Source organism: Euleptes europaea, chromosome 10, assembly GCF_029931775.1.
Source record: "Euleptes europaea isolate rEulEur1 chromosome 10, rEulEur1.hap1, whole genome shotgun sequence".
Classification (NCBI taxonomy): domain Eukaryota; kingdom Metazoa; phylum Chordata; class Lepidosauria; order Squamata; family Sphaerodactylidae; genus Euleptes; species Euleptes europaea.
Genome location: NC_079321.1, coordinates 57,488,024 through 57,505,407, shown reverse-complemented (window position 1 = coordinate 57,505,407; position 17,384 = coordinate 57,488,024). Strand labels below are relative to the sequence as shown.

At 41.2% G+C, this 17,384-nt stretch overlaps 1 protein-coding gene across 1 annotated transcript in view; it reads right to left on the bottom strand.

Moving 5' to 3' along the window:
• The window catches only part of UFL1 (UFM1 specific ligase 1), a 31,921-nt gene that overhangs the window by 10,325 nt on the left and 4,212 nt on the right, over nt 1-17,384 (bottom strand). Inside the window, exons 4-12 of the mRNA XM_056856630.1 lie at nt 16,612-16,709; nt 14,727-14,841; nt 12,200-12,330; nt 10,252-10,310; nt 7,281-7,427; nt 5,223-5,398; nt 3,852-4,031; nt 693-816; nt 205-327 (exon numbers count right to left, since the gene is read on the bottom strand). Coding sequence (XP_056712608.1) covers nt 205-327; nt 693-816; nt 3,852-4,031; nt 5,223-5,398; nt 7,281-7,427; nt 10,252-10,310; nt 12,200-12,330; nt 14,727-14,841; nt 16,612-16,709 — 1,153 coding nt within the window. The remainder of the gene's footprint in view (nt 1-204; nt 328-692; nt 817-3,851; nt 4,032-5,222; nt 5,399-7,280; nt 7,428-10,251; nt 10,311-12,199; nt 12,331-14,726; nt 14,842-16,611; nt 16,710-17,384) is intronic.

The following is a 17,384-nucleotide window of genomic DNA, read 5'->3' as shown; positions in this document are numbered from 1 at the left end:
CGCTCATGTGGAGGAGTGGGGAATCAAACCCGGTTCTCCGGATCAGACTCCACCGCTCCAAACCACCACTCTTAAACCACTACACCACGCTGGCTATATGTAATATATAAACTATCTATACATAGACAGATTATATAAAAAAATAAAAGGAAAGGCTGAGCTAGAATTCTTAAGCATCTGAGGTAAAAAAACAAGATTACAAACTTGAGCTACTTGCTTGAGATTCCTCATCACTATCAGCATCCTTTCTTCCCTTCTTCTTGGTTTTCTTAATCTTGACTTCTCTAGCATTTCCACCGCCACCACTTCTCACACTTCCGCTGCCCTCTGGTGGAAAAATTGTTTGGTTAGAACAGAGAGTGTATCAAGGGATGTTTTCAAAAGGCAAAGACAACATGAAACTGAAATCCGTGTAAATGCAAATAAGGATAATGGTAAGGCTTGAATGTACTATGTAGAAATAAATAAATAAAGCCACCATTTGATATGCATGAACAGGTCAAAGAGCACGGTAATTCAATATTTAAGTAATTTTGAATTCAGTAGTAAAGCAAACTAGAACTTGATGAACACAGAACTCCTACTCAAATTGAATATAGGCAAAATGAAAGAAAGCAACCTACACAGCAGAATGTGTAACCATATACTGCTCCTACAATGCTAACCAATAGTTAATGATTGTACTTCCCTACCATTTGCTTTCTTCCTTCTTTCATCCTTTTTGTCTTTTTTACTTGAGGATGCATTTTCTATAAGGGAATACTGCTTCAGGTCTTCCTCGGTGATTAAGTGAACTGGGTTGTTATTTTTCATTTCCTGAAATGAAGAACAAAAGTGTGTTCAATCAAATGTGCTAAACGGAATTCCCTGTAAGTTCCCAAGGTTTTCAATACCATCCCTCCATGCTCAGATACGGACATAAGGGGCTTTCAACAATTTGAGCGAGATACCACTAGTATGCAGGTAGTACTGTAATCAGCAGTGTAGACTAACCTCAAAAGATAAAAAGTATTGTCTATTCTCATTTGCAGTGGCTCTCTAGGGCACGAGGCAGAGGCATTTCTGGCTTGGCAGCCATTAACTGGAGATGCTAGGGTTAGGCTATCGCTAAACATGGGACCTTTGCCCTGCAAAGCCAGCAGGGTGTACCGTAGGGAGCCAGCATGGTGTAGTGGTTAACAGTGGTGGAGTCTGATCTGGAGAACCGGGTTTGATTCCCCACTCCTTCACATGAAAGGCAGAGGCTAATCTGGTGAACTGGATTTGTTTCCCCACTCCTACACACGAAGCCGGCTGAGTGACCTTGGGCAAGTCACATTCTCTTAGCCCCACCTACCTCACAGGGTATCTGCTGTGGGGAGAGGAAAGGAAGGTGATTGTAAGCTGGTTTGAGTCTCCCTTAAGTGGTAGAGAAAGTCGGCATATAAAGACCAACTCTTCTTCTTCTTCAAAGCAGGTCATGTAACACTGAGCTATGAGCGTTACTTTCGACCTTCAGGTGACTTCCCATGCAGATCCATTCTGCTAGGAAACCTATGGCTGTTTTTCCCCCCCGTTTTAGATTTCATTACATTCATGCTGCTATAATGTTGAGATCCGGCTCCTATGATATACTGAATGTAGCCTGTTTAGAGGATGTGACAGGTGGAGAACATGGTGGTTTGCCTTCTCTGGGGAAGAAAATGCTGCTACACCGCCTTCATTTTGCTCACCCACAGAAATCAGAGCAGCATATAATATTTTCCAATAGAATTATGTCTCCAGTATTTGACTGAGAACTGTAAAATACATTTTACTCAGCTCATAGATCTCACTGCTGGAGGCTGTCTGAAAGCATTTGGACTGCCCTACCTGTGGGACTACAAAACCATTTAAGAACATTTCTGTCAGAATCTTGAATAGTTGCTATGATTGTAATTACTAATTTCCCCCTTTCCTCTGTAGTAATAAATATTTCTGACAAAATGCCATTTCTCTAATCCATTTATACTGCACTTTTAGAATACGGAAGTGACCTACAGTTTTTCCTTATGTCTGTCATCACAAAAAACTTGCAAAACTAGTAACTATTTTTTTTACATTTATGTTCTTTATAGCCCACTTTTATCACTCAGACTCAAGGTGGATAACACAGTGTAAGTCAATACAAATAGGATGGGACATCCAATAAACAATATAAAGATTAAGATTGCAGAAATCTGAAACCAAGCAGAAATTTGATACAAAGCTGAAACAAAGCATAAGAATTAACACAACATGTTAAACGATGCATAAAGTACATAGTAGGATAATATGAAGAGCCCCGTGGCGCAGAGTGGTAAGCTGCAGTACTGCAGTCCAAGCTCTGCTCACGACCTGAGTTCAATCCCGACAGAAGTTAGTTTCAGGTTGCCGGCTCATGGTTGACTCAGCCTTCCATCCTTCTGAGGTCAGTAAAATGAGGACCCAGCTTGCTGAGGGGAAAGGAAAGATGACTGGGGAAGGCACTGGCAAACCACCCTGTAAAACAAAGTCTGCCTAGTGAATGCCGGGATGTGACGTCACCCCGTGGTTCAGGAATGACCTGGTGCTTGCACAGGGGACCTTTACTTACTTAGGATAATATATATAGCAACAGACAGTATGTTCTATACACAGTAGTATAGTCCACAGTCTCTCTCCCTTTATTAAAGCATTCTTCCTGAATCAATTCGTGAAATGTCAGGAGAGTGGGAGCCTTCCTGTCATCACCAGGCAAGTCATTCCATAAGGTGGGGGCCACAACAGAGAAGGCCCTGCTCAGCTGAGGGAAGTTGTCAAGGTGGGTCAGCACAGTCCAATTTTGTGAAATGTGGTTTACTGAAGGAGGTCATTGTGGAGAGGGTGCTCATTATATCCTCCTGTGCCCTGTGAAAAAATTCTCCTTTGGGTTGGTGTGTGTGTGGGGGGAACTAAGAGTCTGCAGCTGGTAATGATTGCCCTCTTGTCTTCCACAAAAGAAAAGAGCTCTCCTGTTAGAGGATGTGCTGTTATGCCAAAGGAGCACTACCTTAGGGTCCAAGTCATTCTCAGATAATTTTCTACCTGAGGAAGCATATTGGCTAGGTCCAAGCACATTATTTTAAGATTTTGATTTCATCCAGTGGGCCATGTTAATTTTGATAGGAAAATTTAGATAAATGCAACAAATATAAATGTGATATTCCTGGGGCTTTTAAAAGGGGCACTTTCACCTAAGAGCGAGAGAGAAAGAGAGAGATTCAGCACATCAAAACTGGTGCTAGGCATACAGCTTAGAATCAATCAACTAGAAAAGCTTTCAACACCACTTGCTGTTTTGCTCTTGATTATCCAGCAGAAGAACCCAGAGCCCAACATTTCATTAGAAAATGAATCACAGACAGTCATGTTCAAGGTGAACAAATCTGATAGCAAAGGAAGGAAAGTATCCTGGTACTCCCCCAAAATATGCTGAGCGTTTTTAAAGAAAAAGATCAAGGTCTCATTTAATAAGCAAAGATCAGTGCAAACCGAAAACATACATGAAACTTGAAGCTGATTCCACAGATAATGCGTAGGGTTTTTTTTAAAAAGAGATAACATCTGAACATAAAACAAAGATTTCCTAAACAACATGAGAGCCTTCAAGCTGAACAGAGCTCCCTACCTATGTAGGACAGCTCACCAGAGGCTAAAATCCTGCTCACCAGATGCTAAAATGCTAAAATCCTGCTTGCCCAGGATTTCATAACCATGGCATGGGATGGGTGTCAAGCACTTGGAAGGCTACAATACACGACTGGTGGGCTGCACTGAAGTTGAGAGTCATCAGTCGTACAGGCCTTTTCTAAACAGGGGGCTCAGTAACTAACCTTTTCAGCTTTCTGGTGCATCAGGTCATTAAACAGATCAACACAGCTGTTGACGAACTTCTCGCTGACCACAACAGTGTCGCCGAAGACCAAAGTTGATGGCTGCTTAATGAAAGATCTCATCACTTGCTGAAGCAGCATGCTAGCATCTTCTACAGATAATGAACTCGGAAGAAGAGGCTAATATTAAACACAAAATTGGAAAAAGAAGTCAAGTGAAGATTTATCACTCACCCATTTGCTCACATATGAAGTCCCTTGTGTGATTTAGCTATGGTGTTCATCCTGGCACCCAATTCAGCATTCTGAGGGCCAACAGACAATACATCAAAGATCTGCAGTTAGAATCTTCTGCGATTTCTGTACAGCCAAATAGTAGCCATAGATAGCTTTGAAGACTGGAAAAGGGTGGTTACGAAAAAGGATAGTTAAACCCTTCCTTTCCATCCACCTTCCATAATATAAATAATTATTAGGGTGTGTGTGTGGAGGGGGATTCAGATACTAAAGCTTGTTTTTTCAAGACTGCTTCAGTCACAGAAGAGACATGGAGGAAATGATTTAGACATCATCACTTCCAGCGATCAGACTACTAATAAGCTCTTAAAAACCACAGAAATCCTAATTGCAGATCTCTTGAATCTCACCTGACACCCAAAATCTTGGCTTTCAGTTCAGTATGTGGACAATGTCTGCTGAAAGCTCAAATGCAGTGGGGGGAATAGAAGAAGAGCATCTTAATGACCTATGTAACTTTCCACTGACGAGCAGAAGCATAACAAATTATGCAAAAGCCTTGCTAAATCTGCACAGTATCTACTGACTGCAGAGGTCAGTCTTACTGTTAAAAATGCTTATTAGATTTTCTCTTTTGTGATGTTTAGAGATGTAAATGGTTGTGAAGGTGCAGATGAATATTTAAAAGATTCACAAAATCTGAAGTTTTAAAAGGAGAAATTTTTGCTGAAGGTTTTAAGGGAAGGGAGCAAGCTGGCAAATAAAATGACACTTAACAAGTATGCATAGGATAAATTGTTTAAAACTACTCTTACTGATCAATACGTTTGCATTGAAATACATTAAAAATAAGTCTGAAGCAAATCATGCCTTGTTTCCAAACTAACCCCTGCAGTATTTGGCTGCTCCAAACTATAATCCTGTACTGTTCTGCCCAGAAGGACAGACACACATGCAATCCCAGTATAACTGGCTACAGAGTTTTGGGCAGAACATTACTGAACTTCCATATTAGAGTTGGCACCCATTCACCCAGACATACACTCAGTAATTTGTCTACATAACTGTATAAACTGACTTTGTAGAAAAACAGATAACATAAATATGGTGGAAAGGACAGAAGAAAGATCATACCATAATGTCCAACCAAGTTCCAGAACTGATGGCTTCGTCCACTGAGGCTTCCACTTGATCCACAATCTCCTGACCAACACAGCATGCTTTCAGAAACAGGAGGTGCAATGACTTGTATCTTTTCTTTATGTAGTTCACAGGGTCTGGGATGCCAAGTCTGGACAATGCATCAAATTCTAAAAAACAACAGAAAGTCCTTGATTTTAAAGAAATAAACATTTTTGAGGAAGAGTGATAAACCTGCCTCTCTGCATGGCTGATCATCTCGCCCCAAGTTTTGCTTCTTGCCCATAATGAAGTGTGACAGAACTCAGGAATGTGCTTTTATATATTAAAAGACTGAAGGCCATAGTGTGAGAATGGAGACTTCCAATATTCCCCCAGCGCCACTCACACACAAATATACTCACTTCATAAGAGAGAATCTGACATGCTCCATCCCTCTTTACTTGATGTTATCAATGGATGAATAAAATAGCGAGAAGGTAGATGATGCTTAGGCCCAGCCCCACCCTCTGATTCTTCCATCTGCCAATAAGGACTTTGTCATGGGCAGATTAAGTACAGTCAAAGGCTGTCTTCCAAACCTACCCCTGCCTACTGTTAGTACCTTGATCGCTACTGCCAGGCCCTGAGAAAAATGAAAGGAACATTTCCTCCTTCTAAGCCAAAAACTGCATTTAGGATGGGGGCTGGGCCAGGGGTGTAACAACACTGTGCACTGTGTGGTTCTGGTCGGACCAGAACCAACGGGTTGAAATTAAATCAAAAGAGTTTTTGTATGTATGTTTCTGATGCTGTCTTTAGAGGATGATGGAGAGACACTGCTCCCTTTCCTCTAGTGCAACTGTTGTGATAGCAGAGTTGCACAGGGTTAGGAATGGTGTCTCCCCTTCAACTTTACCTGAGAGGTTCCTCCCACAGAAATGAACGGCATTTGTTTACTAAACCACAGCTGGAATGCAATCTGGACTTGTTGCCTCCTTTCTTTACACCAACTATTAAGATTGCACAGACAACACCATAGCAGGGCAGAATCTTCGGGACCGCCTCTCCAGGTATACCCCCCCGAAGGACACTAAGATCATCCAATGAAAACCTGCTGGTGGTCCCTGGCCCTAAGAGAGTGCGGCTGTCCTCAATCAGAGCTAGGACTTTCTCGGCCCTGGCTCTGGCCTGGTGGAATGCTCTGCCAGGTATCATCAGGGCCCTGTGGGACCTTAAAAGAGTTCTGCAGGGCCTGTAAGACAGAGCTTTTCCACCAGGCCTAGAACTCAGGACAGCAGCAGATACCATCATCACTGGCCTCCCTCCCGCCCTTCCAATATGGGTAAATAATATTGGTTGAAAGGGGTGCCATGGTGCCCACAGTTTAGTATTTGTGCGCCATCTTGGTTTGTTATGGGTTTGTTATGGGGTTTTAGGATTTTATTCCTGTTTTTATTGTTTCATATGATTATGGACTGAATGATATGTTTTAATGATGTTACCCGCCCTGAGCGGGCTTGCTGGGGAGGGCAGGATACAAATCTGAAAAATGAATGAATGAGCAAGCATTTTAGAGGAAGAGCCTAACATTGGGACTGTGGTTTAATGGAACTTAATTTGGAGAGTGTGATCATCTGAATGAAAACCACTATGGATCATGCAAAGCCATGGTTTCTTTTAATTATATTTACTTTGCAAAACCAGGAATTGGCTTACAGATGATCAGTCAGATCATGGTTTGCCTCTACAAATGCTGGTTCCATCACATTTGCTCTGGCTAGGTAGGTCTGCAGCTGGGGAATGAGCAAGGATGGAAATGCTCATGTTTATACAGACATAAAAACACAGTTACTGTGTGGTTAATAACCCACCTTCAAACTGAATCCCAGTTTGATGGACCCTAATTGTCCACAGTGGCTGGCATTCAGATGAGCACACTTGCCACAGTAAGTTTGATTAAACCATAGTCCCAGTATTATGTCTGAACTGAGCCAAATAGGTATCCTGAAACATACTTCACTTGACAAATAATTTTCAGACAGAAATTTATGTTCACAAGGAAGACATTACCCAAGTAGCCATTTTGCTTGAAAAAAGAATCCACCCAGTTGCTCTGAGTTCTGGCGTAGATGTCAGGGATGAACACAGCCTTGTCTTGCCTTCCACCAACAACAGCGCCTTTCAGACGTCCAGAATTAACAAGCTCCTCCAGGACGGCTGATGAACGAAATGAAGCAGTCACATCATTAAACATATTGACAAACAAATTAAGGTACCTGCCTCTGACAAGAGTCACAAGAATGGGGAGATCAGGCTCTGTGGACCCACTTCTTCACAATCCCCTCCTAGTGAATATTCACAGGCCTAATGTTTTTCTTCCATGACATTGTGGCTGTAATTTCCTTGTTAACCATTTTCATAACTTTTCACACATCACAATCCAGGTACTGTTGTCAACTGTCTGTCTGTCTGTCTATAGATAGAATGGACATGTTCATGGAGGAGAAGGGTATTCATGGCTACTAGTAAAGATGGATACTAGTCATGATGCATGCCTATTCTCTCCAGGATTAGAGGAGCATGCCTAATATATTAGGTGCTGTGGAACACAGGCTGGATGGTGCTGCTGCAGTTGTCCTGTTTGTGGGCTTCCTAGAGGCACCTGGTTGGCCACTGTGTGAACAGACAGCTGGACTTGATGGGCCTTGGTCTGATCCAGCATGGCCTTTCTTATGTTTGTTTGTTTGTTTCTACCTATCTATTGTGGCTGTATTTTCCTTGTTAACCATTTTCATAACTTTTCATACATCACAATCCAGGTACTGTTGTCAACTGTCTGTCTATCTATAAATTATTTGATTTATTTTTAATTATATTCCACTTCAAGAGCCAGGATATAGATGTATGAAATTAATAAATGATCACAGACATTTCCTAGAATGATACTTAGACAGTTTTCTCCAAAAAGCCATTCTGAGTTAGAAAAATAATACTGAATATCTTTGGGTTGAGTCATTTAGTCACAGATCAACAGACAATCATAGGGGCAACTCTAACATTGCTGCTTTAGAGGCAGGACCTGTTGTGTTGGCACTGTGGCTGCATACTGTTTTGTCTGTCAAGACAGACAATGTTCACTAGCTGAATGGCATTGTTTCAGGCTCAGTTTAAAGCAGAAAATGGCATACCTGGGTCAGAACAGACAAACAGTGTGTACTGAAGATGATATGGAGGAAAGTCTGAAGGTGGAAACTAATGGCAGAAGTTGCAGGTAAACAGAAATGACACTGAGAAATATCAGTCTTAGCATAGGAACCACTTTCCTGTGACTTTTTTCTCCAACATGGTAAAGTTTAGAAGCTCAGAACAACCACATGGGGTTATAATCATAAGAACATAAGAAAGGCCATGCTGGATCAGAGCAAGGCCCATCAAGTCCAGCAGTCTGCTCACACACTGGCCAACCAGGTGCCTCTAGGAAGCCCACAAACAAGATGATTGCAACAGCATTATCCTGCCTGTGTTCCACAGCACCTAATACAATAGGCATGCTCCTCTGATACTAGAGAGAATAGGTATGCAGCATGACTAGTATCCATTCTAACTAATAGCCATGAATACCCCTTTCCTCCATGAACATGTCCACTCCCCTCTTAAAGCCCTCCAAGCTGGCAGCCATCACCACATCCTGGGGCAGGGAGTTCCACAATTTAACTATGCGTCATGTGAAGAAATACTTCCTTTTATCTCTTTTGAATCTCTCACCCTCCAGCAGATGACCCCACGTTCTAGTATTATGAGAGGGAGAAAAATCAAGTAGGGAGGTTCCAGATATCAACATGATGGCCTGACCAGAAGTCACATTTTTAATTCTGTATTCCCCAATTTTCTCCCCAATGGGTACCCAAAGTAGCTTATATCATCATTCTTCCCTTCTTGATTGTATTCTAACGATGACCCTGTGAGGCACTGAGTGACTGGCCCAAGGTCACCCAGAAAGCTTCCATGGCAGAGTCAAATTTCAGTGTCAATCGGCTAGATCCTAGTCTGACACTCAAGCTACTACACCACATTAGAGGTGCTCCCGTAATGCTGCAGTAACATACAAAGAAACCACTAGACTGGAAAATGTATATGCTCAAGATGTGGACAACTTGAAATAGGTTGATTCTAGCTACACCTTCCCAGAAGATATGCAAAGATGGGCAGGGAAAGAATCAACTTAGATAAAGGAGCAAAAGAAGTAAGTTGGAAAGCTCTGAAGAAAGGAAGAGCTGCAATGGTTCAGGAGACATACACTAAGGTCTTCAGAAGGGTCTTGATAATGAGGTAGGGCATTTTTAAGGGCTATCACTATAGCATTTTTAAGGGCTATCACTATGTTTCTTAAAAGTAAACAGCCAGTGATATAAACCACATGCTTCACATATTAGCATGCCAAGAACATCACAGAAAGTCTGGGTCCGCTATCACCAAGCAAGGCCTATAAATAAGAAGCACAAGCAGTTAATGCCACTGGGCTATGTGAATTCTGTATCCCTGTATGTGCTAGGCTGATAAAACGGCCTGTGCCATGGACAAATAATGGGACAGATGACAAAGCTTGTTTTGCACATCTTGTTTCATCCTTCTCTGGTTTCATCACCAGGAATGTTAATCACCGGAGGATCAGGGAAGCTCTAAAGTTGGGATGGTATAAGGAAACTATCACTCGTTTATGTCTGTACATGTTCTGTCAAAATTCTTTACATGAAACCTGCTTTAGTAGACATATAACTAAGACATGCAAAGCAGGCAATGTGCATTTCACTGGATCAGCTTAACCAGTTTTTTTTTTAAAGAAAAGGTATGTAAGTACCCCTGATATACTTCATCAGGCTGAAAAGGCATCTGTGTTGCTCAGCTACTGTTTGGGGAGACTATTGTTCCATTTACAGGCTAATGACATGAGACTATTACTTAGCAGCTCACCTAATATGGCTCTTATGCAGAGAGACTACTAAAACTGATATTAGCATAGAAGAGTCTGAACTAAACTCACAGTAAAGCAAATGCTCCTGGAAGCCATGCCGAGTGATTAGGTTAATTACCGCCGTAGGCCTAAAGAGAGAAAAGAAATGTGTCACAAGTCAGGAAACATTTAAATGAAAATTCAGGATTTACTGTTCAAGTCAAACAACACATTTCAGAACACTGGAATAACACAACAAGGAAGATCCAGCTACGCTCCACTTTGTATATGGAATGCTATTATAACAGATATGCAATCTGCAACACTAAATTGGTATTTATTTATAAATGCAGTCTGCTAGCCTCAATATCAGCAATGCCGTGAAATTTGGAAAGATTTACATCAAGTCTGTCGTATTCAGGAGTGTGACTTTGATGCTTTGCCTAGTTCTAGGGTCCTTCCCTAGGCTAACAAATTTGTACATTTGGCTCATTTTATTCACCGTAGAGAATCTGAATATGTTTGGGTGCAGACTGCATGAAGCCCTAAGTCACTCTGCTCTATTAATGTGTAATTGCACATACATTCTGATGCCCAATGACCATGTTGTTAACAGACACTGGCAGACACTGTAGCAGGGGCCTGTGGAACTTGAACAGAGGTTCTTTGAGAGTAGCAAAAGGCTGTGAAGAATGAATGCGCTCTGCTTTCCCCACTTCAGCCAGCGTGGTGTAGTGGTTAAGAGCAGTGGTTTGGAGTGGTGAAGTCTGATCTGGAGAACCGGGTTTGATTCCCCACTCCTCTACGAGTGGCAGACGCTAATCTGGTGAACTGGATTTGTTTCCCCACTCCTACACATGAAGCCAGCTGGGTGACCTTGGGCTACTCACACCCTCTCAGACACACCTACCTCACAATGTGTCTGTTGTCTGGGAGGGGAAGGGAAGGTGATTATCTCTTAAGTGGTAGATATAGTCGGCATATAAAAACCAACTCTTCTTCTGTAGTGTCCAAGGAGATATTAGCCCTTTGACATTTATCTTCACACATGAAATTTGTTACAGCAGGAAAAACTATTCATGAATGTATTACCTCCTGCTGCAGCCCCCCAAGATTTGACTTTGGCTGTCCCATAGGGTCCACTGACGCAGGTTATTGCCACTAACAGGCAATTCTCCAAGTGCAACCTCACCTTTCTTTCATAAAAGGGGAGACTATAGCACAGATGAAAGACTGGAAAGGAGCAGGGATGGAGGGGGAAGGAAAGCTCTCTCGCCTTTGTATCATTCCCTGCATCCAAAGCCCTGCCAGTTTTTCAGGCCTAGCCCTACTTTGCATATGGAAAAGGACGGCAGCAGGTAAAGAACATTTCTGTGGCTGACTTAATGCCGTGAGCAATGCACTCGCTGTTTGTGTGAGATGCTGTCTCGGCTGCCTGAGCTGGGTGGCTGCGCACGTAAATTGAAAGGTGCTAAAACAATTTCAATGTAAATTAGGCAGGAATGAGACTTAAGAAGTATGCGTGCCCCTGTTGCTTTGTAACTTCTAGCTCTTTCTCACTCTGCCCCAGTAGCTGGGCTGTACCTGGATCGCTAGGTGGAGGGTAAGGTAAGAAAAAAAGAACATAATACGTCTGCCTCCTATGATGCATACCCACCCTGTCATTGTGAAACACATTGTACTAGTACCATTACAAGGCTCGGAAGCATTACAATTGTTGATCTGACACCCCAGAATCCGAAAAACTGAAGAGTGGAACTATTAGTCTGTATAATTATGAGAATGAGTGCTTTGTAGAAAAGCAAGCATTAAAGTGACACAATTATCATTGCTAGGTGTTAAAAACAGAATCAAATTTAAATGTTGTTCACTAGCTTTTTTAGGAAGTCTTAACATAGTGCAAGTCAACAGCAGCTATATATTCAACTTTTGTATCTTCCCAAGATTTTACGTATTTAAGAATCAACTCTTTATTCCCCCTCGTGTACAGGGAAAAAAGGTATGACCGTCGCAAGCAGAAACGTGTACTCTTACTTACCTCGTGATGGCGCTGAAGAGACCACGAATGAGGGCTCGATGTCGTGTGACAAATGCCTCTGTGAAAATCAACCCTCGATTGTCCTGATCTATTTGCCCACAGATAATTTTACCCAGACGAGCAGAGAATGCCTGGGAACAGAATCGTAGCATTTGACTGGACAAATTTAATACTGCACTGAGATTTGATTGTAAGCCACAGGTATTTTAAAAACAGGTTTAACCTTGACAAGAGTCGGATATGACACAACCACAAAAGCATCTACATCACTGCCTACCATATACAGATACAAGAACCCTTTTTCAGCAATCTGGAGCGAAATGGGCATTTAGGGTGATTTTTGGAAGGCAAGCACATAAGCAGGGGTACATTGTCATGCTATTTCCTTGCAGCAAAGGTCAAAGGTATTTATTACGGTCCACAACCAGCAATGTACATGGGTACCAGTGATTGGCGAGCCCATAGCTACTGAGAGCAATGAACCCTTAGACATACACCATGCCCCTCTCTGAATTTCCAGTTTTCATTTTTTTCCCTTAAAAAGTAAGTGTCTAGCCCTTTTTCTTACAAAGAGAGAAAGAAAAATGTGAAAGCAGACTTTTCTCCCAACTGTCTTGGCAGGAATGGGAGAGATGAATCTGCAAAGTAACTCTGGAGTAAGTTTGCTCCATGCTGACTGAGTTCATTCTCACTGGTCCTGTTCCATAGCTGCTGCACCCTTGTTTGTTGACTCTCTTCTTTAATATTATCAGTTACAAGTGAGAGACAAAGTCAGAAAAAACTTTTTATTAATTGACTCAGTGAATTTATCTGAGGAGGATTTGCAGCAGTGAATTTATCTGAGGAGGATGTGGGGCCATAGGAGCCATAGGAGAAGAAACAGCCTCCCGTCTCACTCACTTGCTGTTTTTTAAATCATTCATTACAAGCCACCTTGCCGCAAACCGCTTGAGTGAAAGAATTTTCACCCTTAGGCATAGAATACCTTTTACTCACCCATAACCACTTTGATTATGATTCAATATTAATATTAGGGCTTCTTTTTCTTTTTTGCAAGAATGATGTCCTGAGGCAGTAATGAAGATCCAGGACATCATTCTTGGAGGGAAACAAACCCAACCCTGATAATGACTCATGAACAAAACACAGCAAAAAGAATTATTGTGTGGTTAATTGCTGACACAATTTGAAGTCCAGTTATGGTATTCACAACATCATCATTAAGGCTTTCCTTTTTTTATCCTTTAGAAACTCCTTGATCCACTGATCTTGAGCAGCGTAAATCTAATGTCTGAGGGATATAAGGACTGAAATAAATCTTGCCACTGACAATGTAGCCTTGGGATCCCTGTCACTTAATAAAAAAGGCATTATGTCAGACACAGAGGCATTAGATTTATATGTTAAAAGGGGAGAGATATAATGTGATCGAGGTTCCTCATAAAAGCAGCATTCCAAGAGGGCATGAGCTAATGAATCAATAGAGCCTGAAGAGCAAGGACAGGTCCTGTCTGGGTATGGTATATTCAAAATCCTGCCTGACATAACCATAGAGGGGTTAGCATTCAGTCTAGCTAAACAGAAGGCTCTAGAAAGATGAGGAATATTAAGGCTTTCTGCACAAGCCAGAGTGTGTCCAGTCTAGAGAATACCAAATCTTTCAATAGGGCTACTGGCATGAATGTGTAGGAGTGTCACATAAATAAGACACATTGCTACTTCTTTTCCTCATATATTCATTTCCTCATATATTCATTTTTACTTATCTCTGGCAACCCATTTTCCGCCATGCAACCTACAGATCAACAAACTCTTTCCAACTCTATATTTTAATAGTCTGGTCTAAGGCAATGACTCACTCTCCCTGCACCTGAGTACAAAAACTATTGTTCTTTTCAGGGAATCTTTTTGAACTAGTGGATCAGATAGCATTTATTTATGCTTGAAGGATACTGCTTCATGTCCATATTATTAAGCACAGAGGCTGCCAGGAAATGGAACCCTGACCTAACACTGAGATTTGATATCTTGGTAACTGTTTTTTAGTAAAAACAAGGAAATTAAAATAATGTACATTGGATCATTTACAATTCAAGCATCATAATTTTACTAACACTACCATCCAGAAGAAGAGGAAAGAGGAAGGAGGAAGAAAGAAGGAGGGTTTTTTATACCCTGGTTTTCTCTACCTTTAAAAAGTCTTAAACCAGAATACAATTGCCTTCTTTTCCTTATGAAGTAGATGGGGCTGAGAGTTAAGAGAGAACTGTGACAAGCTCAAGGTCACCCAGCAGGCTTCATGTGGAGGAGCGGGGAAACAAACCCAGTTCACCGGATTAGTGTCCACCGCTCATGTGGAGGAGTGGGGAATCAAACCCGGTTCTCCAGATTAGAGTCCACCGCTCTTAACCAGTACACCATTCTGGGTCTATGATCCTAGCAATAAGGACAATAAATTGTTATTGTTGTGAAATATCATCTACTTCAGGGGAAAGTGGACCTTTTTGCATGAAGAGGGTATAGTTACCTGCTTCAAGAAGTCTCCTGGAAGGTTATATATTTTACACAAATCAGATATTTTCACTTGGCCTGTTTCCTGTAATTTGTCATTTGTTTCTTCTGCCACTTGATCTAGGTAATGCCTAAAATGAATACAAGAATAAAATGTCACTACACCGTTCTACATTTGTCTTGCATATTTGTCCTTAAACTAGTCATCTCAACATCTCTTTGTTTGATACTATGGAAAACGTTCACAGATGTGTGTTGTGGTGGTGTCTTTTAACCACCTTTTCCTTCTTCCAGCAGCTCCCTATGAATTCCACAAGTCTTCCAATGAACACTGGGAAATTCTTGTAAAGAAATGCACTGGAGCACCGGGGTGGGGTTGAAGTGAGAAGGGGAAAATCATGTGCAACAGCCTGCTTCTTCTTTTGTGGTTTGCTGTGGTCCTGGTGGACAGTGATTACATCCAGTTGACTTTTCTCACTACAGCCTGTGTTGCAGTGCATTTTGTTTACAAGGTCCCCCAATCCTCATCAGATGATTTTTGGGATGTGCAGGAAGCTGGTGGGAGAGAAAGGCAAAGAAGATCTGCCTCCATAGGATCAATCTTTATTTCATATAACTATAGATATAAAAATGTAAAGGTCCCCTGTGCAAGCACCGGGTCATTCCTGACCCACGGGGTGATGTCACATCCCAACGTTTACTAGGCAGACTTTGTTTACGGGGTGGTTTGCCAATGCCTTCCCCAGTCATCTTCCCTTTCCCCCCAGCAAGCTGGGTCCTCATTTTACCGACCTCGGAAGGATGGAAGGCTGAGTCAACCTTGAACCGGCAACCTGAAACTGACTTCTGTCGGATCGAATTGAGGTCGTGAGCAGAGCTTGGACTGCAGTACTGCAGCTTACCATTCTGCGCCACGTGCTCTTCTATATATAGTTATTATAGATGTTATATATTGATATTATACATATATACTATATATAGATATTATAAATATAAAGGAAAAAGTAGTCCCCTGTGCAAGCACCGGGTCACTGAGTTAATATCCTAAAGGCAGCTTTTGGAGTACAGCATTATATGACAGCACCTTTTAGGAGAACAGCAGGTCTGGCATCACAACCAAGTCATGATGCTCCATATCAGCAACAGAATATTTTAAAAGCCTATCAAGTTACTGTTGTCTGTGTTATTTCACTCACTGTTCCTAAAATCAAATGCAAGATATTCTGCCACAGATCCCAGACAACAGTGCCTGTAGGAGGGTGGATCTGGCCCCTCTGCTCAGCAGCCCCTGGCCTAAGGATCTTCCAGGGTTTCAGACTGCTGAGCAGAGGGGCTGCATCCGCCACAGTAGCTACTATGTTAAAGCGAAGCTAGCCTCACCAAAAAGGAGCTCCTGAATCACAACCTTTGTGTCTAGCGCAACTAGTTCAGAGGACAAAGTGCTCCAGATCCTTTTACACATTTCATGGCATTCTACTTCAGACACCAGATATAATAAAGGAACCCCCCCCCACACACACACACACATTTCCTGTGCGCATTTTGCTTCCTACAGTTTCCTGTCCTGTCCTACAGTTTCAGTCATGCCACATACCTATACGGTCCTTCTCTTTTGTTTGGATTTGTAAACCACCTCTGAACATCTTTTACAAAAAATGAAAGACGAGCCCTTTTATCTTTGCCTTAAGGAAAGATTAAGATGCTTTTTATGAAGTCAGGGAACTATAATAATACCTTAGAACAATGACACTCACTTTTATGGCTTTTCAAACTGCTTCATAAAAGCTCAAGAATGATTCTTCAATCATAATTCATAATTATTGGCCTTCATTTGACATTCATCACACCTAAAAGCATGATATGAATTTCTACTACATTTAATTATCCTTAAAAGGACTCACTCATCTATAAGCTGTCCCAACACTAGTTGAATGGTTCGATCTGATTTGACAATGTCATTAGCTCGGTTTTCAATATGGAGCAGATCTACATTTATTACCTAGAAGAAGAAGAAAACAGGTTTGTGCCTAGAAGTCAAATTAGTTTGCCATTAAAACTATCTATTTTCAGGTTCATAACAATTATACACCAGCTACTTTTCAAATCATCAATATACCAGCAATATCTTAATTGGAAAAGAGATTGTAGTACCAGAAAATAAAACAGCTATTAAATTACACATACAATGTACATTTTCAGTAAAAATCTAATCATTATGAAAAGCTTCAATTACTTGAAGTTCAAAAAAAAAATAGTGGAAATGAAACATTAATTAATTTTGTGAATGCTCCAGTGATCAGGCATTTTCATTTATATGTGCTCTGTTATTTAATAAGAGATGTCTAAAAAGAAAGCCCTGCTTCCTTTATAGGTTAAAGAAAGTGTCAAACAAATATTAACATAGAATAATCACAACATGAATAAAAATATTTGTTTGTATAACCAAGTACGAGAGCAACTGCTACCTCCAGTTATTAACAATAAAGTAGAGGTTAGAGGTTACCAGTATATAATTTATTCTATGTTTAATTATTATTAATTTTTGCCATCAATTTGCAGCCAGTTTATAGTGACCCTGTTGGGTTTTCAAGGCAAAAGATGTTCAGGCCAGAACTGTTTAATTACCAAACCATTAAAGACTGCTATAAACTTTACATTGGTCCAATTAAACACA